General features: G+C 41.9%; 1 protein-coding gene across 1 annotated transcript in view; it reads left to right on the top strand.

The window, feature by feature from the left end:
- LOC112053908 (major facilitator superfamily domain-containing protein 6) overlaps positions 1 to 26,049 on the top strand; it is a 31,909-nt gene extending 5,860 nt beyond the window's left edge. Inside the window, exons 2-10 of the mRNA XM_052890007.1 lie at positions 3,433 to 3,578; positions 4,913 to 5,531; positions 5,601 to 5,791; positions 7,274 to 7,410; positions 7,927 to 8,042; positions 9,158 to 9,276; positions 17,407 to 17,533; positions 18,439 to 18,585; positions 19,668 to 26,049. Of these exons, the coding sequence (XP_052745967.1) occupies positions 3,433 to 3,578; positions 4,913 to 5,531; positions 5,601 to 5,791; positions 7,274 to 7,410; positions 7,927 to 8,042; positions 9,158 to 9,276; positions 17,407 to 17,533; positions 18,439 to 18,585; positions 19,668 to 19,792 (1,727 nt within the window). The 3' untranslated portion in view covers positions 19,793 to 26,049. The remainder of the gene's footprint in view (positions 1 to 3,432; positions 3,579 to 4,912; positions 5,532 to 5,600; positions 5,792 to 7,273; positions 7,411 to 7,926; positions 8,043 to 9,157; positions 9,277 to 17,406; positions 17,534 to 18,438; positions 18,586 to 19,667) is intronic.
- The last annotated feature ends 955 nt before the right edge of the window (positions 26,050 to 27,004 follow it).

Here is a 27,004-nt window from a genome sequence, read left to right as displayed (position 1 = left end):
AGGGTGTGGATTTTCATCCTCCTCCTAACAAGTTACCCCACTTCTATCTTACATTGCATCATCACTTACCATCAGGTGAGATTGTAGTCAAAGGCTAAATTGTAAAGATTTAAAAAAAAAGAAAACCCGACTCTTCGTATATATAATATCGTATTTAAGGGTTTGTTCCTTATATACTGTAAGTATTTTTTGCGTAGGATGTTTATTATTTTTTTAAATTTTAAATTGCTTTTAAACACGAGCATGGATGTTTTCCAGTGTCTGTGTGTATTTATACATTATAAAAGTATTTATATGTAGTATATAAATGTATATGATTCTTATAATATCAACTATCTTAGCGACCATAACACAAGCTACTCTGTATGCTTACTTTGGGGCTAGATAGTGATGTGTATTGTTTAAGTATATTTATAAAAAACACCTACTTCCAGTCTGTTTAAAAAAACAGAAATCATAATTTACATAATAACTTAAAACTGAGATAATACTAGGGCATTATTGTTATCAGAATAATAGATTACAGATAAGTCCTTTACGTAGACATAAAGACAGATAAAACGATTTTACTGTTATGATTATCTCACAGTAATACAAGTATACCTCTCTGGCGCAATTGGTAGCCTTCAACAGAGGTCCTGAGTTCGATGCCCAGCACGGCTCAGTTATAATCAATTTAGAATTTTTAACCAACTTCAAAAAAAGGAAGAGGGTCTCAGTACGACGCATATGTTTCTTTTTTAACCGACTTCCAAAAAGGAGGAGGTTCTACGTTCGGCTGTATGTATGTTTATTTTTTAATTAAATGTATGTTTATTACCCGACTACAAGATGGGTTATATTTTTCGCGCGTATCTTGTATGCAGTGCCGGCTTTAGCACTACCAGCGCCCCTGGGCGAGAATTTTACGGCGCCCCTCTCCCATTGAAACCCATTCGAACAAAAAAAGAACATACATACAGCCTAACGTAGAACCTCCTCCTTTTTGGAAGTCGATTAAAAAATGGATTTAATTATTACTAGCGGACCCGGTCAAGCTTCGTTTTGACATTATTGCACTTATTCTCTATCCCTACTCTACCCTTCTATACCTCTACCCCTACCCTACCCCTACCCTACCCTACCCCTACCCTACCCCTACCGCTTGACTCTTAAACGTTTGTATGGGAAATAGAAAAGGGCAGTTTTTAGGGTTTTCCCGGAAATTATTTGATTTTTTCTCACCTTTTAAACCTTCCCTATACCTCCACGAACATTTCAAGACCAAGATAAGATAAATCCGTTATGCCGTTCTCGAGTTTTAGCGAGACTAACGAACAGCAATTCATTTTTATATATATAGATTAGACGCCCGTGACTTTATCAGCGTAAAATTCACAAGTTTCGCGGCTCCGTGCAACTCGCTTGATGTCCTCGGTCCATTTAGTGGGGGATCGCCATTCCAGCACGTTGGGACCCCATCGTTCATCGGCCCTTCGAGCTATGTGCCCTGCCCATTGTCACTTCAACTTCGCGAATCGTTGACTTTAGTTCTTCTGGCAATTATCCTTGTTTCTGTTCTGGCGCCCATCGCACCTGGCGCCCCTGGGCGGTCGCCCAACCGCGCCCTACCCTAAAGCCGCTCCTGCTTGTATGCATGTATGTTTGTATGTATGTAATATTCTTTATTACCTCATATCTTCCAAACTGTTGAACGGATTTATGTAATTAAGATATCTCTTAATAACCCGAGTGTTATTAAGACGAAAAAGTTGGCGGCGCATGCCCCGGACCGGATTCGAACCCATCACAATTCGGAATCGCAGGCAGAGGTCATATCCACTGGGCTATCGCGGCTCTCAAGATAGGCTGCAGTATAGTTAAATTTTTAATTTGTTTGCAAGCCATTCTATGATTTTACAACAAGGTTTATAGTTGGTTTTCCTCAAGCCGGGATGTAGTAAAATACAATTAACAAATGAATGTTTTATTGCAGTAATTGTACGCGACACGAGATAATAATAACTTGTTGTTCTATCAGTTGTCGTTCACGTGATGCGGTTGTTCTAGTTGCGGCCTGTGGTTTCGCTTGCGTTTCATTTTTTTTTTTATTCTTTACAAGTTAGCCCTTGACTACAATCTCACCTGATGGTAAGTGATGATGTAATCTAAGATGGAAGCGGGCTAACTTGTTAGGAGGAGGAAGAAAATCCACACTCCTTTCGGTTTCTACACGACATCGTACCGGAACGCTAAATCGCTTGGCGGTACGTCTTTGTCGGTAGGGTGGTAACTAGCCACAGCCGAAGCCTTCCATCAGCTAGACCTGGACCAATTAAGAAAACCTCAATCGGCCCAGCCGGGGATCGAACCCAGGTCCTCCGTCATTAAATCCACCGCGCATACCACTGCGCCACGGAGGCCGTGCGTTGTGTAATAATAATATTATATTCATCATGGTCGCAGAAAAAGTATTGTAAGCCACTGCACGTAATTAGCGATTGTAACAATCGTGCTATTACCTGACAGTGACATAAATAACTACCACTAGAAAGCCACTGAGTGTAATTTATACTAATATTATAAAGCTGAAAAGTATGTTTGTTTGAACGCGCTAATCTCAGGAACTACTGGTCCGATTTGAAAAATTCTTTCAGTGTTAGATAGCCCATTTATCGAAGAGGCTGTAGACTATATTATCCCCGTTTTCCAATGGGAACGGGAACCACGCGGTTAAAACCGCGCGGCGTCATGAAATACTCCCGAGCACCCTGTATCATCATTATCAACCCATATTCGGCTCACTGCTGAGCTCGAATCTCCTCTCAGAATGAAAAGGGTTAGGCCAGTAGTCCACCACGCTGGCCCAATGCGGATTGGCAGACTTCACACACGCAGAGAATTAAGAAAATTCTCTGGTATGCAGGTTTCCTCACGATGTTTTCCTTCACCGTTTGAGACACGTGATATTTAATTTCTTAAAATACACACATTTGAAAAGTTGGAGGTGCATGCCCCGGACCGGATTCGAACCCACACCCACCGGAATCGGAGGCAGAGGTCATATCCACTGGGCTATCACGGCTCTGAGCACCCTGTATATATGTTATAGCCGACGCCCGCGACTTCGTCCGAGTGAAACTCGATGTAAACTTTCAATTACCCCTAGCCTACCCTACCCCTACCCTACTCCTACCTACCCCCACCATACTTTTCTGGTTGATTTTTTACACCTTGTGTCCGAAAAACCCAAATATCTTACGGCACCCTATTTATTTCCAAAATAAAAAAATAATTTAGCCTATGTTACTTGTGGATAATGTAGCTTTCGAATGGTGAAAGAATTTTTAAAATCGGTCCAGTAGTTTTTGAGCCTATTCATTACAAACAAACATACAAATTCATTTCCTCTTTATAATATTAGTATAGATAAATGTATGCTATTTTTTTCAGCGCTGGGGCCATTGCTGCCGCAGATCAATGTATTCGGCAAGCAGTTGGGGGTGTCGCCCGCCGTTATGGGACTGGTGACCGCCGTGCTGCCCCTGCTGTGGGCGGCGGCGAAACCGCTGTTCGGATACATTGTGGACTATTGGCCGGTGAGTGTTCGACTAAAGCTTGGCAAGTACGTTGACACTTCCATGATTCGAGGGCGACGGGGGGGAAAGGACTGCGCGGGGAGCAGAGAGAAGGACTGCGGGGGTATGAAGTCGTGCTGGCGGAGCATCGCTACCCCCCTCCCTTATCAGTAACTTTCAACATTATTCAAGTTTTAGACTTAAGTTTTTAAATATTTTAAAAACTTCACAAAAACTACTTACACAAATAAGATGTTGTTTTTTTTTATTGATTATTTATTGTTGATTATCTATATTATTTTACGTAACTGATGTTAGTTAGTAATGCGGTAAATTTTGAAATACAAATTAATGAAAAAGTTAGTATATGCGGCTGTCAAGGAGACGCGCGACTTTTGGGGCTTTTATGGGTTTCACTTGCTTCACCACGCTGCTTATAAAGACTCACTCTGTATCATCTTGATGATTTACTCTGTGTATAGATTAGTTATCGTTTGATGCGATGCGTCCGATGCGTCCGATGCGTACGATGCGTATCTGTGGACGCCTGCAATAATGGTGAAAGTATTTTCAAATCAGTTCAGAGCCTCTTCAATGCAAACTAACAAAAAATCAAAACCATTCTCTTTATAATATTAGTATAGAAAAGCTTTATTATAGTGTAGGAAATAGTAGCCTGAGATGGATATGACGTCAGGTGGCACGAATTTTCGTAAAGAGTGGGGAGTTAGAGTGGGGTACCGATCGGTGGCGGAACGACTTGCGATAGTGTGATATAATATATGAAAATAAACCTTGGCTGAGTTTGTTGTAGGCTCTTCTCGGACCAAGGCGCGTTTGGAACCTTCGTATTTTTAATTTTAAGTTTTCGAATGATTATTATCACTATTATCTTAAGTTTAATATTACCAGACGTTTTGAAAGAGCTTGTAAACTAAGCCTATTTGAAATAAATGAATTTTGTTTTTTGACTTTGATATAAGGCGCTCGTCGTGCAGTCGGCTTCAGTATACTCGTGGCGTTCGAGCCGTCCACATTTCTTGTTGTGTAATTCTTTATGGGTTACTTGGGATAGGCGGGGAGAGTGACTTGAGTGGACAAGAGGAGAGTTTGTTAACAGTTAAGGACGCCCTTAACCCTTCACACAACGTTCACAAGTGCGTGACTCCACCAGTCTCTGCTCTGCACCATTCTAGGATCTTATTTTGGTTACAGTTTGATTTGTTGATTAAGTTCGACATTAGTTTTCTTATTGTTTGTAAACCACTTTTGAGTCTGCTAAAAAAAAATATAATAAATAATATTAATTTTCATTTAAAAAAAAATTTTTTTTTTACTTGCTTTTATTGTTTCAGAGTAGAAGAAAATTCGTCTTCATGATGCTCATACTAATAATGTCCGGGTCCTACTGTTGTCTATGGTTTTTACCAATGCCGGAGGAACCGGAAACACCGGAACCACTATTAGAATCGGTGTACCAACTCAACGACACAGTTTACATAAAAAAATACAACACAAGCGAAGTGGCCATCTTGGAAAAGTACACTTGTCATTGGAACTGCACCACAGACGATAACTTCCAAGTTTACTTGACAAACACAACATTCATAAACACTGTGTACGTTGATAATAAAAATATATCTTGCTCGCTCTTACACATGGATTTTGACGATATGCGCGAGGGAGAGATGACGTGTACTCCGATAAAGGATTGCAACTTGTTATGCTACGATGAGTCGTTAATAGATGTTGATGTTTATAATAGGAGTAAAAGAGAGATAGGAGACTCGAATGCTAATAAAGTGGGTGTGTTGGAGAAGGATGGAGATAGGATTCAAATCGCAGATGAAGAGGATGGAGGTAGTTTGTATATGACATGCACTTTTTGGGCATTTGTCATTTTGATGTGTATTGGTACAGTTGCGTTTAATGTTGCCAATTGTATTGGAGATGCCGTTTGTTTTGATGTTTTGGGTAAGTTAATCAAATAATAAGATATATTTTGTATATAAACTTAATCTTTAAATTTAATAATATTTGTAGGCCCAGAGCGGGGGTCCAAGTACGGGGCACAGCGGGCGTGGGGCACAGCGGGGTATGGGGTCACAGCTCTGCTAGGCGGCTGGCTCATTGACGTGGTGTCGGGGGCATCGCGCACCAAGGACTTCACGCCTGCCTTCATAGTGGCCATCGTAGCCACTGCCGTCGACTTGGGGGCGTGCAGGAAGCTGAATGTAAGTGAGGATTGAGTGGGGTACAGCGGATGTGGGGCACAGTGGATGTAGGGCACAGCCGATGTGGGGCACAGCGGAGTACGGGGGGGGGAGGGTCACGCACCAAAGACTTCACGCCTAAGCAGCCTAGCAGAATCTAAGTTAGGATAGAGTGGGGCACAGTGGGGTACGGGGTCACGGTACTAAGGACTTCAGCCTGCCTTAATAGTGGCCATCGTAGCCACTGCCGTCGACTTGGGGGCGTGCAGGAAGCTGAATGTGAGTGAGGATCGAATGGGGTAAAGCGGGGTACGGGGTCATAACACCAAGGGCTGCACGCCTAATTTCATAGTGACCATCGTAGCTACTGCCGTCGACTTGGGGGCGTGCAGGAAGCTGATTGTAAGTAAGGATCGAATGGGGTACAGCGGGGTACGGGGTCATAACACCAAGGTCTGCACGCCTAATTTCATAGTGACCATCGTAGCCACTGCCGTCGACTTGGGGGCGTGCAGGAAGCTGAATGTAAGTGAGGATCAAATGGGGTACTGTAGGTATGGGGCAAAGCGGGGTGCGGGGTTACAGCTCTGCTGGGCGGCTTATTGTTCAGTGGTTTACAAGATATGATGCAATAAAGTATGTTACATAAATACATATAAGATAAAACATAACCCTCATGCAGTCTGTTAAAAATAAGGCCACTTTAAGATTGGCCTAAGAAAGTCATTTTATTTTTAGAGTTACAGTTTTAAAAATTTCTTCATAAATCATAAAAAAACGAAATATAACGAGATTCAAGAATTTTTAAAATTCATCCCCTAAAGTGGTGAAATAGGAGTTGAAATTACTACGTGGACGTTGGACATTAATTACCACGTGTACGAAGTCGCGAGCGTCCGCTTATATCTAAACAGGTATACATAAATCTTTGTATTTGAGTGTGTTTGTCTCGTGTGTGTGTGTATTCCTGCATACATACAGTTATTACAATGGTTAATGGGGATGATGACTAGGTTTGAATATATTAATGTTTATAATAAATTCGGGTAAACAAGGTCAATGATAATTAATTTATACATAAAAAGCAAAGATTGACTGGATATTTGCAAAATAAATAAGATTATAAAATTTCAAAATCTATTAAAAATCTTTTCTCGTAATTAGATGAAAATTCATACAGTTTTAGCTTCCTTACATTAAATGTGACATTTTTTAACATATCAACTATAAACATAAACTCAGAAATAACAAAGATATTAGAAATTTTGTTTAAACGCTCATATAAATCTAACGATCATTAAGTGCCTACGACGTCATTATTTCGTACCATTTTGTATGGGGCAGTGCCGCAAATCTGACCCTTTAAATCCCTGTAGCTCTGAAAGTAATGATCGCAGATACCCTGTTGCTTTACTATTAGCATACTCTTATTTTATATACAATTTAAAAAACTGTCATCATTCCTATTGCTTTCATTCAATCTTAATTATTTGGTTTCCCCAGCTGCCGTCCCTGTCGAGTCCGGACGACTCGGGCAAGGCTCTGCGAGACGTGCTGCGTATCCCGCGGGTGCTGGTGTTCATCAGCTTCGCGGTGGTGGTCGGCGTGTTCGACAGCTTTATCATCTACTACATGTTCTGGTACACACCATCGTGTGATGAACATCTTAGCATTCCATGGATTCACCGTGCAGGTGCCGGGTCCATCGCGTGGTAGAGAGAAAAATTCGAGCATGATCCCGGACTTGTGACCAATGGACGTAGGGTTAAGGGGATGATGACTAGGTTTGAATGTATTGATTTTTATGATACGTTCGGGTAAATAAAGTCAATGTTAACTAATTTATACATAAAAAGCAAAGATTGACTGGATATTTGCAAAATAATGATCGTTAGATTCGTTCAAACAAAATTTCATATGTTGAGAAATGTCATATATTTAATGTAAGGACACTAAAACTGAATTTTCATCTAATTACAATAAAAAAAAAATAATTTTGAATTCTTAAAATCCTATCTATTTTGCAAATGTCCAGGCAATCTTTGCTTTTTAAGTATAAATTAGTTAACATTGATCTTATTGACCCGAATGCATCATAAAAATCAATATATTCAAACCTAGTCATCATCCCTATTTATAAAATACCCTCATTCCAGGTTTTTAGAAGAGCTGGCAGAGACAACCGGCTCTATGGAACAGATCAAACTGATCGAGGGCGTGGTCGTCGCCGCGCAGAGTTTCATCGGAGAACTGCTGTTTTTCTTCTTTTCTGGTGAGAATGAAAGTTAACCAGTTGGCCCTAAAAGTTCAAATTCAAATTTAAAATTCATTTATTTCAAGTAGGCTCAGTTTACAAGCACTTTTGACACGTCAGTTGACTATTTGTAAAGATTCTACCACCGGTTCGGAAGGCAGGTTCTGCTGAGAAGATACCGGCAAGAAACTCAACAGTTGCTCTTTTGAAATGAAAAAGTCATACAGTATTATAATTTACAATTGATAACAATTACAATTTCTTATAGTTTTACTTCCTGTGTGAAGGTGGAAGCTGATCCAATGGCCTCCAAACACCTTTATCGTTAAGGAACTCATCAATAGTGTAGTAATCTCGACTAAGTAAATGTTTTTTGACCCATTGCTTAAAGTTGTGCATTGGCAGGTCCATCACAGTCTTGGGGATCTTGTTATAGAAGAGTACACCCAAACCTACAAATATTTTTTAAGTTTTGTTGATCACAGTATACTCAGGTTGATTGATGTGTCTCAAACTTTGTTCAGGCCTAGCTAAAGTTACACTTGGTTCTAGACTCCGAGCCACGAAAGAAATCCCGCGGGTAAACCTGAACTAAAATTGACATCGCCTTACACAAATGACAATAAGACCGCCATTACCAAATGACAAAGACCATTACGACATTATGAGACTTTTTTCGTGGTGCGGAGTCTATGTATAAGTTGACGTTGTGTCCCTAAAATTTTATCAATGTACCCCTAACCTTTTTTGAAGTGACGCTAACATCACACTTGACCATATATGTTGTTTGTGATGTTCCCAAAATAATAAAATTGATAAATATACATCGAGATTTAGTGATTCATAATATAACACAAGTCAGTAATTAGAAAATCCGACTGATCCGGCTCGCTCCTAAATTTTGTATAGCGATTAAGATAAAAAATATTCGAAAAAAAAAATGTTTTTTTCTTTCGCCTGGAGTCTATGGCGTCTCACAGTATTTTTATTTCACCTCTTAATTACGTAAATCCGGTATGGAAGATATGAAGTAATAAAGAATATTACATACATACAAGATTCGCGGAAAAAGCATAATCCTTTGCATTCAGGTAAAAATGAGTGGTTTTATTGTATTTTTTTGGTATTATCAGGTAAAATAATAAAGCGTTGGGGATACGGCACGACTCTCACGTTCTGTCTGTTCTGCTATGGGGTTCGCCTGGCGCTCATCTCGCTCATACAGCATCCCTGGCATCTCGTCTTTATTGAGGTACAAGATCATCATCATTATCATCCCAAATTCGGCTCACGGCAGAGCTTGAGTCTCTTCTCAGAATGACAGGGCAGGGAATAGTCCACCACGCTGGCCCAACACGCAGAGAATGGAGAATGTTCACTAAAATAACTGTAAACTGAGAAAAAATCTCGTGAAAGAAATTAGTCCTCAAGATATGGAATTTTAAAGTGTGCGCGCGGCGACAGCCCGTTCTTGTGCCTTGCCTACTGTCGAACTGTGGCGATGCATTAATAACTCTTTAAGCTGCATTGTACAAAACCCACGCAACATTCCTTTGTGTTAGAATTACGTAACGTCGATGGAATGTCAACCCTTGTTAAGTGCTTCACACTTAGCCAATAACAGTTTCGACGTATAGGCGCCAGTTCGATTCTCCAATGACAGCCGTTATATTTCGGGATACAATAATCCTTTGTTTGTAAAGTATTATAAATACTTAATCTTGGCCCCACTAGGGGATTCGCCGCTCGGCCGCCGTCGCGAGCACTCGCTTCGGTTGTTGCTCCGGCGCTCGGGTCCCGCGAAGTTCGTATATTATACATTGTGAATGCCTGTTTCGAGCTTCTTGCGACTAACGAAGGCTATCAGACTCACACTCCGCTCCGTCTGGAACCCGCCCCGGTCTGCCACCCGCGGCACGCCCCGGGGCCGGGCTGGTTCGTGGGCCGGAGTGCTGGTACCGTCGTTTTGGACCGCGCCATAAGGCAGGCCGTCACTATATTGCAACTGATTACGCGTTCCGCGATACTTTACCCTCGTAACTACCCGCCGCCGTCGCCATGCCGTCGCCGTTTAAGCCGCACCCGGCTAAACGTCGCCCGACCAGACCTCGGCTGCTTCATCGAGTTCCCACGGAGTTGACCGGCGACCGCTTATCCGCCTGGCTCGACTTTGTTTTCTCAGACGCCCTAGAAGGCTCAGTAAGGCGCCGGATAAATACTCCTGTGAGGCTTCAAGCACCCACATCCGATGTCGACATGAAGGAGACCCGACAGGCCTCCTCTCAACATGAAACGACACGCGCCGCCTCGTCACGCACCTCGGCCGAACGCGCCACTACCATGCCCTCCGCCGCCACACCCGCGCATGCAGCGCCGCGAACCTCCGCACCCGCGCCGCCGCGTTCTGTGCGCGATCCGTCCACCGCGCCGGCTCCGCCACGCTCCGAGCGCGTAGTGCCCGCTCCGTCACGAACCGCGCGCGAACCGCTCGCCGCGTCCGCTCAGACGCGACCCGCGCGCGACGCAGCCGTTCCACCAAGTTCGGCGCGCGACGCGCCCCCGACGCCGCGTGCTGCGCGCGACGCTCCGCGCGCCTCACCTAGTGCCTCGCGCGTTACGCAACGCCCCACTTCGCAACTCACGCCGCCTTTCGATGCGGCCGCGCCCTCGCATACGTTTTTGCGTCCTGCCGTACTACCCGCACTGTCGCGCTCCGCGCACGATCACCGCACTTAAAGCACCTTGCCCTGCTCCTGGTTCATCGCGCGCTGCCTTTTCCCACGCCGTGCCAGCGCTGTCGTCAGCGGCGCCTGCACTCAAGGCGCCCACGCCGAGCTCACAACAAAAACCTTCTATGCGCTCTCCGCGCTTTCCTGCACCACAACCAAACCCACCGATTCCAGTTGGCCGCTTTCCCTCTCCGCCCCAGCGAGCGGAGAAACGGAACATGCCGTCAATATCGCCAGGTTCACCGATGGACACGGCGCATACCGCGCCAGTTGCTCCGACCTACGCGCACACAGTGCGCACGCCACCAGGCTCCACCTCCACCTCTGCTACCACTGCAGTTACCTCTGGGGTATCCCCGATTGCTGCTGCTGAGCCGACTAATACGTCAACCGCGGCCACACACACAGAAATTCCCGCTCCAGCTCCGACGCTGCCAAAAACACCGAGCCGCTATCCACCACTCATCGTGGAAGCATTGCCGGACTGGACGACGCACTTCAAGGAGCTGAAGCGCTTACTCGGTCACACGCCAAACGGACGCCCCTTTGGCAAAGGCGTCCGCTTCCTTCCGAGATCCGACGAAGAGTTCCGCACCATCCAAAGATACCTTACGCAACTAGAAAGCGAAAACGGAATCTCTTGGTTTTGCTACTCACTTCCTGCAGAACGCAGCATAAAAGTAGCCATCCGGGGCCTGCCAGCAAACACAGAACCGGCACTAGTCGAGCAGGAGCTGCGTGAGCTCGGGTATGTCCCGGAGCACGTGCGAACGATTCCCCCCCGCGCGGGCAGACCGGGGTGCCTCATGTTCGCACAGCTTCAACGAACTCCTGGACTTATCCCTGGCATCTACGAGGTGCGCGAGTTACTCTGCATGCCGGGGATCATCGTAGAATCATGGCGTGGTCGCAAAGGCCCAGCGCAATGTCACCGCTGCCAGCAGTTCAGACATTCTTCACATAACTGCCACAGGCCCATCGCCTGCGTACGCTGCGGAGAGAACCACCCAGCTCGCGAATGCCAACGCCCACTAGAAGACCCCCCGACGTGTGCCAACTGTGGTGGCGCACACACGGCGAACAACGCTGCATGCCCTGTTTTTAAACGGGAAAGCCGCAACCGCCGTGCGGGTACTGTAGCACGCACTTCCACAACGATGCGTGCTACTACATTTACTACCCATACAGCCGCAACAGAGGCTGACGCACCCGGCTCGCTTATGGCTGCTGCCAACCAGCCAGGGCAACAACCGGGTGGGAAACGCCGCCGCAAGCGGGGCAAGCGTGCCGGGGCACGCAAAGACGAGCCATCCCAGGCACCCTCCACCGCACCTTATGAAACTGCTGGCAGATGCTCTACAGCGCCGCCCGGACAGTCCAAACCCACCGTGGTCGCCGCCCCTGAGAGGGGGACGAAGGCGAAGCGAGTGGCACCGCAGTCGGCACCTCAACCGGAAAGCGGCCACTTGGACCCTAGATTTGCCGCAGTCATCAGCACCCTAAATCAGGTGCTGGTGGCACTACAGGAAAAGCGTGATCCCATCCCGCTACTCCTGCAATGCATCACGGAGATCTGTCAAAATAATGGCTGATCTCCGCATTATTTATTGGAACGCCGACGGGCTGTCTTCTGTAAAAACCCGTCTTCTCAAGTCCTTGCTCTCACAGCGTCGCGTGGACATCGGCCTGATCAACGAAACCCACCTCAAACCAGTAGACAAATTGAAGGTTCCTGGATACCATGTCTACCGGGAGGACCACATTTCGCCGAACGGGATTGCCTACCGGGGATTAGCAGTCCTGGTTCGTCGAAATGTCATTCACCAAGTGCTGCCAGTACCACAACTTCAGACATCGTACGCTCTGGGCGTGGAAGTCTGCATCGACGGCCAGCCCACCCGCCTGTTCGCCTTTTACAAACCCCCGCAGCATCGGATTGCAGTGGTTGACGTCCACGCACTGCTGGACTCGCCACTGCCGACGATAGTCGCCGGGGACTTCAACGCGAAACATACGGCGTGGAATTCTAATACCGTATGTCCGGATGGCAGACGCCTTCTAGACGACGCAGACCGCCACAGCTACAAAGTGTTAGGACCAGAGGTCCCGACACACTATCCGTATTGTGCAGCCCACACTCCAGACGTCATCGACTTAGCTGTCGTCCGCGGCCTGACTGCCGCACCGTCGCTTGATGTTATGGATGACCACCTTGTTTCCAATCACCAGGCCGTCCTCTTAACGCTAGAGAGCATACCTACGACGATGATACCACCTTCTCCGAAGCATCGCCAGGACTGGCGAGTCTTTGCCGCTCATATGGCAGAACATTCGCCGTCCTACAGAGTAGAGACTTCAACAGACGTCGACCGGCTCGCATCGGACTTCAGCACATCCTTGTCCACTGCGCTCCGAGAATCGAGACTCGACGCTGAGCCCTCCCGTAGACCACCCCAACTCCGGCCCTATCTTCAGGCGATGATAGAGGAGAAAAGGAAACTGCGCAGGAAATGGCAAACCCGACGATGCCCGATCATGAGGTCACAGCTTAACGCTCTGGCGGCTAAGATCTCGGAAGCGCTCGAAACCGACGCTACCGAGTCTTGGTACGTGACCATTGAGCAAGCTAGCGACGACTGGTCCGGCATACACCGCCTCTGTCGCCGCCTCTCAGGGAAACGCGCTCCGATTAGGCCCCTCTTGGCACCTGATGGAACCCCCCGTTATCGAGCCGAGGACCGAGCGGAGATCTTCGCAAACCATCTAGAGACGCAATTCCAACCGAATCTTACCACCGATATGCAGCACGAAGAAACCATTGAGCTACACTTGAAGACATACTTCGAGGCACCGATAGCACCGACAGAGGACCCCGTCGTTTTCTCCCCAGGACAAGTCCAAAGGATGATTCGACGAACTAAACTGCGCAAAGCACCTGGCCCCGATCGAGTCACCAACGAAGCCCTGCGACACCTTCCCCCGCGAGCAATCGCGACGCTGACGCGGCTCTTCAACGGAATCCTCCGCACTGGGTACTTCCCCTCAGCGTGGAAGCTCGGCCGAGTCATCCTTCTCCCCAAGCAGGGGAAGAATATACTGCTGCCGGAGAGCTATCGTCCTATCACGTTGCTATCAACCACCTCGAAGATCTTCGAGAAGTTGCTTCTGCTGCACATCATGCCCCATCTACAGCCACGCGACGAACAGTTTGGTTTCCGCGCCGAACACTCCACTACGCTTCAAGCGACGAGGGTACTGCACCACCTCGCTGCCGCCCACAACAAGCGAGAACACTCCATTGCAGTATTCCTTGACATGGAGAAAGCGTTTGATCGCGTCTGGCACACCGGACTGGTATACAAACTGTCCATGTCTACTACTCCTCGCCGAGTAGTTAAGACTGTGAACAGCTTTCTACAAGACAGACGTTTTCAAGTGGCGGTTGAAGACGCCCTGTCCACGGAACGACCCATCCGTGCCGGTGTGCCCCAGGGAAGCTGCTTGTCACCCGTCTGCTACAGCAGATACACGGACGACATCCCAGTTGCGAACGGCGCCATGCTCGCGCTGTACGCCGACGACGCTGCAATTATCACCACATCGCTGTCGGGCCCACACGCGGCGGTTAAAATGCAGCGCGCACTGGACGCCCTTCCCCATTGGCTGGAGACCTGGAGACTCAAGGTCAACGTGGCGAAGACTCAGGCGATCTACATTGGGCGGTCTAGAAACCCACCGCCCCCGGTGTCGCTAAAAGGAGAGACTGTCACGTGGTCCCCGACGGCTAAATATCTCGGGGTAACCATAGACAGGAGACTCTCCATGAGACCTCACGTGAAGAACGTGGTCGCGCAGACTCGCGCCGCACGGTCCCTTCTATATCCTGTGCTGGCGTCTCACCTGCCGCTCCGTGCGAAACTGGGCGTCTACAAGGCGTACATCCGCACGCGCCTCACTTACGCAGCCCCGGCGTGGTACGCTTTGGTTAGCGAGTCAGGCCGCAAAACGCTGCAGGCACAACAATCGCTGACGCCTCGAATCTCCATGGCGCAACATAGAACTGCCGCGTTTCGGGGCTCTTTTAAGTTTTCGGCTAGCAAGATATGGAACGATATTCCTCCCCCGGTACGTACTCTTAAATCCAGCATTGCATTTAAAAAGACAGTAAAAAAATATTTCCTAGAAAAACAAAAAAAATCACAATAAAGGCCGAAACAAAAAAAAAAAAAAAAAAAACCGGTGACTACAATAAAAAAATGGGGATGTATGTCATAATAATGAGACTGTTTCGTTATCCTTACTGCTATGCTTAGCTTTCAAATTTTAATGAAATGTACCTAAAAAATTCATTTACTGCAAGTTAAAGAGTAGGTATATGTTTTTTATGGAAATTAGGATTTGGTTGTTTACAATTTATTCCTTTTGATTTTCTTTCTTTTCATTTATTTTTGTTATATTTCCTATCCAGTTATATATTTTAAGTTACTGTATTATATTATTTAATTTAGTCAAATTGGTATCCAACCGTTATCCTATCGTGTCGTGACGCCACCAAAGGTTGCGCCTGAAAATCAGCGCTGCAGTTGCAAACACTGCAGCATTATGCTGAGGCAGTAACCTTTTTAGCTGATGAAACTTAATGATTATCTGTATAGATTAACATGAATGTAAGTAATGTAGATTTAATAATTGTAACATAAGTGTAATCTAGATATAAGAAGAGACCGCACGCCAGGGAGCAAAGCTCTGCATAGCCACTACCCAAGGTGTGCAGTCACTATTTTGTAAACTTTTGTCTTACTTTAATCATGTGTTAATTTTTTTCATTGTTTTTTTTTTTATTTATTTCATATTGTATGTTTGTGTTGTAATCAGCTAAATAAAACATTTTATTATTATTATTATTATTACTCTCCGCACAATTATCTCTGCCCCACGTTTCGTACGGAACGAGGTGATCTCCAGGGACCTACAAATGGAAAGCCTAGATGACCATGTTCGCCGCCTGAGTATCTCAATGTTCGCTCGCGCTGACGGAGCGCGATCCCAGCACCTACGAGGCATCGCGCCATACCATCGGCGACCGCCGGACTCACGAGGATTGCCACGAGACCTGATCTCCTGAACACACCGGACACGACCACTTCCTCACTGCTGGCTGATGGGCGCTAGTCGGAGTTTCTCCGACGAGCTCGACCTCGCTGAGCAGTGGGCGAAGAATCATCAGGATTTACTCCCCCCCGCCGCTGTTCCGCGGATCGCCCGCGACATCCGCGGGCTCGATCGCAACACGGCGTGGTATCACCGGATCTGACGAACCCGGATTAGACACCACGGACCTAAATAGGCCCCACCCAGCGCCCCGCCTGTCGTTGCAGGCGGCGTTGAACTCCACAGAGAGGGGCCAACGCCCCGATCACTGTTACCCCGTGACCCGTGAGGGTTACCGAGGAAGACCCGGTCGACTAGGGCAGAGTACGTTAAACGGCTTAACCGGCTACCACGCTTACGGCTAAATCGCGGCTCTCATTTCAACGTCATAAATGCGTCGCATACGCATTCGATTCATCTTTGTTATTTAGTTTGTACATTCTATTTTTAGTTCTATTCCGTGTACAAATATTAAATATACCTTTTTATATTAATTATGGGAGTTTAATTCATACACCACACGCACGCTCCCATAGAACTAATGGTTAGCCATTAGTCAAAGAGTAAATTAATATAAGGGCCATTAGTTCGTATATACGAAATTGCCTGAACGGGCCGGGCAAGTGTTGTACGATGACGTCACGTACAATATCACGACTGTTAGCGGGATTCGATATTTATGCGAACTTTGGATGCGTGTAGAATCATAACTATTTTTAAATAAAACAAAAACTAGTGTATTTGTAACATTCTCCATTAAGAAAATTCTTTGCTATGCAGGTTTTCTCACGATGTTTTCCATCACATACATGCTTTTCATTCCAGAAAAGTCTACAGTTTTCGCGGGATTTGTGGAAAACTGGATTCCACGCAGACGTTGTCACGGGCGTACTAATATAATAATAAAAAAAAGTATTTTTGGTGTATGTAAATTTTTCTTAGCTTCAAAATTGCTGGATCGGCCCCTGTTTGAAATGAGACACCTGATGACTCGTATGAGACTTTATTCAAAGAAAAGAAAGAAAATATGTTTATTCATTTTTAGTGTCACAAGCAGTACATTTTGTCTTAGATATTAATGATAATTATGACTGTCTGTGACTAAAAACAGAAAAACCTCTCAGCATTAGCCGTTCTTCGCAATAAAGCAATCCCCGGCGCTGATTTTCAGCTGAGACCCTGGTGACGTCACAGCCAGTTATAATTACAAAACAAAATACTAAATAGATACACATATAGATAAATGCCAACATACACTAACAAATGTAACATACCATCCTTAAAATTAAAGATATATATTTGTATATACCCATATTCCACTCCTAAATCCCACTTCTGACACTACTGTTACTGTGTTTAATATTGAAACCTCTTTAACTAGAACAGAAATAGTACAAAGCTAGTGCCTGGGAGATCTGATTGTAGATATTATTTGCCAAACGATTGTGGACCTTATGCTACTCATAACACGGTCCTCCGTAACAATATGTTTTTGTTTGCAGGCAGTAATGCAAGGGCCTACATACGCGCTCTGCTACGCGGCTATAGTGGGGTACGCGGCGCACGTGGCGCCTGAGGGGTACTCCGCCACAGTGCAGGGCATCGTCGCCGGCATGGACGACGGCGTGGGTGAGTGAGCCTGTAGTGGAGGGAAGAAGTATGTGTATGTGTGTGTGTGTGTGTGTTTTAAAAGATGTCTTTAACCCTACACACAACGGTCACAAGTCCGGGACTTCATTCAATTTATGGAGGGAGATGGGATGTGTGTGTGTGTGTGTGTTTTAAAAGACGTCTTTAACCCTACACACAACGGTCACAAGTCCGGGACTTCATTCAATTTATGGAGGGAGAGGGGATGTGTGTGTGTGTGTGTGTGTTTTAAAAGACGTCTTTAACCCTACACACAACGGTCACAAGTCCGGGACTTCATTCAATTTATGGAGGGAGAGGGGATGTGTGTGTGTGTGTGTGTTTTAAAAGACGTCTTTAACCCTACACACAACGGTCACAAGTCCGGGACTTCATTCAATTTATAGAGGGAGAGGGGATGTGTGTGTGTGTGTGTTTTAAAAGAGGGTTTAACCCTACACACAACGGTCACAAGTCCGGGACTTCATCCAATTTATTATACATGTACCGGTTATTCTCTTGAGTGAACATCTGTCTAGCTTCAGCTAAAGTATAGCATTTTTTATCAATTTAGCAAACGCTGTCTCACATAGCATAGTGTATAATAGAGATAGAATCAGTCATGAGCAGTTAGCAGCTAGTCTACACGCATACGTGTAGTCTGCCGAACTGAAACGACGTCAGACGATGCACGGCTTTCGGAGTGGGGCTGTTAGGTTTATTATCGTTACGGAATTTCTTGATTCGGTCGTTCGCTCAAAGCCCGTGATTAAAGCAATGCAACAGCTTAAAAATATCTACTAGGCCCGCTACTAAATATCTCGTATTGGTCGTATTGTTGATTCATCTTAGACCTTGTAGGTCTATGCCTCAAATTTTTTTTTTTTTTGTAATTCCTTTGTCAGGTTTCGCGCTGGGCTCCCTGGTGGGGGGTCAGCTGTACGCCGGCGCGGGGGGGCGGGGCTCGTTCCGGATATTCGCGGGCATGGCGCTAGTAGCGTCCGGCGCGCACGCGCTACTGTTCGCCGCCGTCACTAGGAGCGACAAGCACGGTGAGTTGTTGGCGCTGGGGAGTTAGGGAGGGGTAGCGATCAGTTGGCTGGAACGAATTGTGATATAAGGCGCTCGTCGCCCGGTTGCCTTCAGTATACTCGTGGCGTTGGAGCCGTTCACATTACTTGTTGTGTAATTCTTTATGGGTTGCTTGGGATAGGCTGGGGGGACTTGAGTGGAAAAGGGGAGTGTTTGTTAACTATCAAAGACGTATTTAACCCTACACACATCGGTCACAAGTGCGTGACTCCACTCAAGGTTATGGTATAGTATATGTTAATTAATTTGTCCTGACAAATGTTGTAAAACTTTTGTTCGACATTGGTTTTCTCATTTTTGTAATCCACTTCTGAGTCTGCTAAGAATAGTGTAGTGTGAGGGTAAAGCTAAAAAACAATCATCTCTATAAAAAGTCCTGTAAAAAAAAGGATAAAAACTCAGATTTTATACATCGTCGCGTTTTCCTGCAACCGAATCTGTATACTACGTTTAAAATAATTAATTGGGATGATGACAGTTTTTTAAATTGTATATAAATTAAGAGTACGCTAATAGTAAAGCAATTTTGTAAAAGTAACAGGGTATCTGCGATCATTACTTTCGGAGCTACAGGGATTTAAAGGGTCAGATTTGCGGCGCTGCCGCGGATCCCTGAAAAACGCCCCATACAAAATGGTACGAACTAATGACGTCGTAGGCACTTAATGATCGTTAGATTTGTATGGGCGTTTTAACAAAATTACTAATATCTTTGTTAGTTCTGCGTTTATGTTTATAGTTCACATATTAAAAAAATGTCACATTTAATTTAAGGAAGGTTACTGTATGAATTTTCATCTAATTACGATAAAAGATTTTATAATCTTTTAAATTTTGCAAATATCCAGACAATCTTTGCTTTTTATGTATATTGTATATACATTGACCTTATTTACCCGAATTTATTATAAAAATTTATATGATAGATATGATAAAATGTAGACAATGGGGATGATGACTAGGTTTGAATATATTCAAACCTTTTCATCATCCCCATTGTCAATACGCAATATCAATTTATTTATTTATTTGTAATTTTCAGAACAAAAGCAACCGGAAGCGCAACAACCGGAAGTAGAGAAAATGCTACCGGAAGACGACGGCAACGCCATCTACCGGCCGACGGTTGTGCCGATCACAGACAAACAGAAACATGTAGACAGATAACATACACGTTGCCATTCGACATTTTGTTGACAGATAACATAATAATTTTTGACAACATCAACATATTTTTAAACAATTTTGCGTCATATAATTTTTTTTTTTAAATTTTTATATCTCAAAAGTCTTTTTTGATCATTTATATTATAATAGAATTTTTTTTATATTATGCGTTCATTGACCTCTTATAATAAAACAATCATGTAGAAAATTTCCCTTAAAAACTGGCCAATTTTGCTTTGACAGTTTTAAAATTATATAAAAATTCTACCTAAAGGTCTTTAAATATAGTCCAATATTCAGTAAAATTTCAAATTCAGAGCAAATTCAACCTTAAGCATTGAGTTTAAGGTTGAATTTGCAAATGCGACTACTTGAATTGAGTGCCAAGAAGTTACTTGGCACTCATTGAGTGGAAAAGTTTTTTGGTTGTTAATTGTGCATCCACTTTTTAATAGGCGATTGGTGGTCACATATATTTTTTTTTTTAATTTATGTACCTCAAAAAGCATCTTTTATAATGGGATTTTTATACTATGCGTTTGACAAAAACTTACATTTATTAAATTTACAAAGTAACCTTTATAAAATAATTTAATTTGTTACTAAAAGATTTTTTCAAATCTGACTGGTACTTTCAGAGATTTGCGCTTACAAACGAACTGTAAAGTTTTTCAGTTTTATTATATTATAGAAGGTAAAATGTTTTTCTGTGATGCCATGCGTTGCCATAAAATATATAAAACAGGGTTTAAACTTATAAATGTAATAATTATAACATTTTTGTAATAGTGATATTATCATACGTATTTCACGCTTATGTTTTATTTTAGTAACTTTAGTACAACCAAATTAGCATCAATATAAAATCAAATGGTATGAAAAGTTTACATATTTAATATTTCACTTTATAGTTGATTATAAAGTAAGTTTATGGTTTAGTTATTTTTTTATTGTTTAGAGACGCTAGTACAACTAAATTAGCAACACTATATATCGTTTTTTATGGTATTTTACTGTTTTGCTTAGAAATGGCTTACAACTTTTAACTGACTTCAAAAAAAAAGTAAGAAGGTTTTCAATTTGATATTTTGTTTAAATGTTTGTTACCTCATAACTTCGTCATTTACAATGGAATTCATAGACATAGTAGGGGCACCCCCAGGGGATCATTCAACTGCTGAGTGTCGAATTTAGCCTCTATTTGTTTGAGAATTTGACACTTAGCGGGTGAATGATCCCCTGGGGGTGTCTTAAAACGTCTATGAATTCCACTGTTAATAACCAATTTTGATTTTTTTTTGTTTGAAAGATACTTCCAGATTGGTCCAATTAAATTTTTACGAAAATCAGTTTACCAATTTTGTGTTAACGGTCACTATGCTAGGGCCCACTAAAATAAAGAAAAATAAAATGTTTGTTTTTTAAAACGTACATTAGTAAAAAAGGACAAAATTACATCCTTTCTATTGATCGCTTTGAAGGCGGTGCCAAAAAAACAATAAACTTCAAGAGCCTTGACATATTATATACGATGTTATTTTTCGCTTTTTAGAGTAATGCGCTTTTGAATTTTTTTGTGAAAAAGATTTTATGTATTTTAAAAACTTTTCATTTTTACAATAAAACGTGGCTAAAAATAAAGGTTGAGTAAAAACTAAATAGGCTAAGACATACATTTTTTTTACTTTATACTACGAAAATTAACAGAGCAGATAAAAGTTTTTTCCAACCAAATTATAACTATTGCTTAAGTCACGGTTGGATGAATAGCCTACATATAATTTACCATTTAAATTTTATTGTAAATACTATATACTCTAATATAAAATAAATAAAGTTTAGAGATTCTTAAATAACCAAATTAGCGTCACTACCATTTTTATGGTTAAACGAATAGTTTGCGTAAGACATTTATTTTTATCTTCAAAAGAAGGTTTACAATTCGTTGGAATATTTTGTTTTAATTTAATGTATTAGAAACGCTAGAACAACTAAATTAGCATCACTATATATTTGCATAACTTACCTAAACTGCTTGGTATTTTACATTGTTGTATATATTGTAATACAACCAAATTAGCATTACAGCGAATGGTTGTACGAATACCATTAGGCCATGTGTTGTTTTAAGTTATTGTTTAGAAACACTACAACAACCGAATTCACCTCCGTACAGGGTTTTGGTTTGGTACCTTACTTTTTTGTTTAGAGACGCTAGTATAACCAAATTAGTTACAGGTTGGACGAATAGCCTACATATAATTTACTATATAAAATATTATTTTAAATTGTATAGATTATAAATTATATTACAATCAAATTAGGACCGCTGTATAGCATATTATGATTGTATGCGCTATATCTATTTAACATTGTGGTTTTAGACTTAAAAATATATTCTTTATTGTCATAACATTCGAATAGCCGATGTATTTCTATTTACCTTTTGGTATTTTATTTTATAATTAAGATATTTTAATACAACTTAATTAGTACCATTATAATGGTGCTGATTAGGTTGTATTAAAATCATAATGGTTAATTGTAATTATTATTGAATAAGTTGTGGTTGTAACTTTATTATTTTACTTTAGTATAACCAAAGTAGCACCACTGTACATCATCTATGGTCGTGTTATTTTAAAATTAACAACTTTATGGTTGTATAAAATAGCCTTTTTGGCTTTTTACTTTAATAGTTAGAGATGTTATTACAACCAAATTAGCATTATATGATATATGATTTGGCATATAGTTTTTTTATAATATATGTCGCTCTTATATAAATACCACATCTAAATTCTTTGCGTGGTTGCAGGTTTGATTCCCGGATTGGTAATGTTTTTATATGCGTAAAGTAAGTGCCAAATAAAATGTACTGAATGTGTTATATTAGACTGAATGTGCCATTTATATATTTGTTGATTTTATATTGCGATCCAACCTCTCATTCACACTTAAACGAAAATGACTTCGTGGGAAAGAGATAGACATATCTTATTTGTTTAGAAATAATTATTTAAACATAAATCATATTTCTATAGAATTTATTTCTGTAATTTTAAAATTGTCAGTTCTTTTAGGCGACAATGCGTTAACAAGCTAAAGACTAAAGACCAGGCGCTGTGAGGTGTTGAGTGTGCATAATTCGAGGACCGCATTCTGTTTACAGCAGTGGCGAAGGATCATAACGAAGGTAAGCCGTCTCAAAGAAAAGGTAATTCACACCCACTTGATACAAAATGCGGTTTCTCATACATCCATACATACCTATGTATTAATTAGAATATTGATTATGTATGGATTTTTAAAAGGTAACCCGATAGGAATCGGCGTGTATGGACTCTTCGCCGCTGGTTTACAGTTTTGAACACAGAAAAACATGCAGATTACGATTTGACGACCTCCGTGGCGCAGTGGTATGCGCGGTGGATTTACAAGACGGAGGTTCTGGGTTCGATCCTCGGCTGGGCCGATTGAGGTTTTTTTAATAATAAATAAATAATAATACTGGCTGGTGGCCGGCAAAGACGTACCGCCAAGCGATTTAGCGTTCCGGTACGATGTCGTGTAGAAACCGAAAGGGGTGTGGATTTTCATCCTCCTAACAAGTTAGCCCGCTTCCATTTTAGATTGAAATAGAAGTTTAAAAAAAAAAAGTGCATGTTTGTTGGTGCTCGAATTTTGCACACTCAATAGCTCACAGCGCCTGGTCTTTAAAAACATCTTGTGGTTTCGAAATTAGTCTTCTATATACCGACAATAATTATGTTTTTGCAATGCTAATCGCTTTAAGTCTAGCAAGTCCGTTGATGATACTCCAATGATATGCGGGCGACGGGGGGAAAGACTGCGCGAGTGTAAAAACGTGCGTGCGGGGAAGTGACGTGCATCGGGTTTTTCATTCATCGCTACATGCCTCCCGGCCCGCGCGGATCATCCGGAGTGTTTTGTACGAAGTCGCCAAGTTATATCTCTTACGAACGCCTAAGTGTGAGCGAGACGCTGAATCGCAATTTTTTTATTAATTACTATGAAATTGTTGTTCAAGGATTTTTTTTTTACAAGTTTTTAATGTTTTTATTAATACGTCTGTTTATTGTCTGCAAATATACTCGAGGGGGGTCTTAAACGAAAGCGCACTGACAGAGGATATTGATGACTTCGAGAGTGTAATTATATTTCATGACCTTCGGGGGTTTTTCAAAATTTTCAATAGGGATGATGACTAGGTTTGAATATATTGATTTGTATGATACATTCGGGTAAATAAGGTCAATGTTAACTGATTTATACATAAAAAGCAAAGATTGACTGGATATTTGCAAACTATATAAGATTACTAGCGGACGCTCGCGACTTCGTCCGCGTGAAACACGATGTAAACTTTCAACTTTCCCTACACTACCCTACCCCTACCTTTTCCTGTTTTTTTTTTTGCTATAAACCTCACGGAGCCCGAGACCTTTCCAACGAATGCAAAACCGTGGAAATCTGTTCGTGCGTTCTGGAGTTATAGCGTCAGGAAGGAAAACCCGACTTATTTTTATATAGTAGAGAGAAGAGATAAAATTTCTAAATCTACTAAAAATATTTTATCGTAATTAGATGAAAATTCATACAGTTTCAGCTTTCTTATATTAAATGTGACGTTTTCAATACATGAACTATAAACATAAACGCACAAATAACAAAGATATTAGTAATTTTCTTTGAAAGCCCATACAAATCTAACGATCATTATGTACCTACGACGTCATTAATTGGTACCATTTTGTATGGGGCGTTTTTCAGGGATCCGCGGCAGCGCCGCAAATCTGATCCTTTAAATCCCTGTAGCTCCGAAAGTAATGATCGCAGATACCCTGTTACTTTTACAAAATTGCTTTACTGTTAGCGTACTCTCAATTTATATGCAATTTAAAAAACTGTCATCATCCCTATTTTACGTTATTATTATTACGAAGTTTACCTACGATCTCAGTTTATGTTAGGTGACGATAATCCAATAGTTCAATATGATGAAGTGATTACTATTAAAATTAATTTTCCTTCCGTAAGTAACTTCGTCTTGATGAGACGAGCAATTTATTCCTTTACAACCTAGACCAGGGTTTCTCAAAGTGGGGTACGCGGACCCCTAGGGGTTTGCCATTCGACGGCAGGGGGTTCGCGACAAGATTTACGTAATGGTGGCTTGATAACTGATACTAAGTCAGAATGAAGTCTCCAAAATTACTCCTAACGTTGAATCCATTTGCGACAAGAAACAAGCACACCCATGACATAAATATTACAAAGACATTTCTTTTGGTACTTTATGTGTTGCGTTTTATACAAATAAAAACCGTATTTTCTACAATAGTCTAATTTTTTTTTATCTTTGGGGAGGGGGAGGGGGGGGGGGTCCATTAGTTAGTAAGGGGTTAGCTGTCACTTGGAAATTTTAACAGGTTCGAAAGTTCGAGAAACCCTGACCTAGGCTACTAACTGAAGCTGTTATTGAATCCGGGATGTATCAATTGTAAAGCAAGCAATGATTATTTTTATTAACTTATAATTAAAAAAAAAATATTTTAAAATAAACGTTTTTAGTGTCTTTCTACATCTTCTACTAGAGCATGAAACACTTTTGTGTTTCAAACTGTCAGCTTGGTGTAACTTACTGGCCGGGATATACAGGGTGCTCGGGAGTATTTCCCATAACTTAAGGTGTTACAAGTCCACTTATAGGAGTCGAACTGCATAAGAAATTCTTTTTTAAGCTAAAAAAACACATTTTATGTTTTTATACAAAGTAATTCGCCTTTAGCTATCATTGCATTTTAAAATACATAATCGCAGTGGTAAGACTGTCAGACGGGATATTGCAACTGGCACTCCGTACTTTACTAGTAAGCTACTTCATGATATTTATCACTTTATAGGTTATAAGGATGCGATACATGGGACAGTATTTATGTTCTGTTTACAAAAGAATTTTTACTCTTTAAAATATACGTTTTAGAACACATGTTCCTTAGAAATTTTTAATTCATTTTCTTTATCGATAACCCTAGAGTTATGGGAAATTCTCCCGAGCACCCTGTAGCATACCTATGTTGATTTACTGAAATGTATTGATGATATATACGTATAATACATAAGTAATTTAGTTGTTTATTTTTTTTTTGTATATTAATATTTCTATATTTTGTATTGATGAAATACCTAATAGTAATAAATAAATATTATAAATAAATAATTGTTATTGTTAATTTTGTTTTATTTGACAGATGAATATGTACTTTCGTCATTTCGTTTTTTATTTATTTTAAATTGAATGTTTTATCTTTTGATAGAACTGCATAGAGCAGCGGTTCCCAACCTTGATTAGGTTTCGACCCACCAGACAAAAACTCCCTTAAGTAAGAAAGACCGACTGAGAGTTTGTTTCAAAGTACATATTTTTTTGTTTGTTATTAAATTATTATCACCATAGACAACAATACATTATAATATGTATATATTGTAATTTCATAACTTTAGCCAACACTTAAAAAATAAAAATTTAAAGGTTACCTTTATGACCCGATCTTATGTTACAAGGCCCATTGAATTCGAGTCATACTTCATTGAATTTCCTCCGACCCACTACTGGGTCGCGACGCATACTTAGGGAAATCCTGGCGTAGAGCATCTTTTGTTTATTTAACATCTGCGCCACGCCAGACCACGCCACCTGCTGATGTCCTTAAGTTTTCCTAAACCGAAGGTTGCCTGGAAGAAATCGCTACTTAGCGATAAGGCCGCCTTTTGTATGCTGATCTCTTCTTAATTTGTTTTTTATTTCACTTGTTTTTGTCTTTGTGGTGTGCAAATAAAGTATATTTATTTATTTATTTATTTATCTGTTATTTTATTGTTTATAAAGACTGAAATCACAGGCTATTAGGATAAAACGCAGGATGCCATTGTAATAGTACATTATGATATAAATGCGGTAAGTAGAAAATTACAGCCGAGGCGATAATGCAATAGGTGTAAGTAAGGAAGCAGAGGCTGTTATTATCAAAGCGCAAGTATGTCATACGACGTTTTACAACACATATGCGAGGAAACACACTTTCTGAAAATCAATTTGCATCTTTGCCTGTTTTTCATAAATAAGATGACATTTTGACACGCTTTGGTTGACATTTATTGTCAAAATTATTTTGTTGAAACAATTAA

Source organism: Bicyclus anynana, chromosome 26 (genome assembly GCF_947172395.1).
Source record: "Bicyclus anynana chromosome 26, ilBicAnyn1.1, whole genome shotgun sequence".
Taxonomy (NCBI): Eukaryota; Metazoa; Arthropoda; class Insecta; order Lepidoptera; family Nymphalidae; genus Bicyclus; species Bicyclus anynana.
This window is presented reverse-complemented; position numbering and strand designations above follow the sequence as displayed.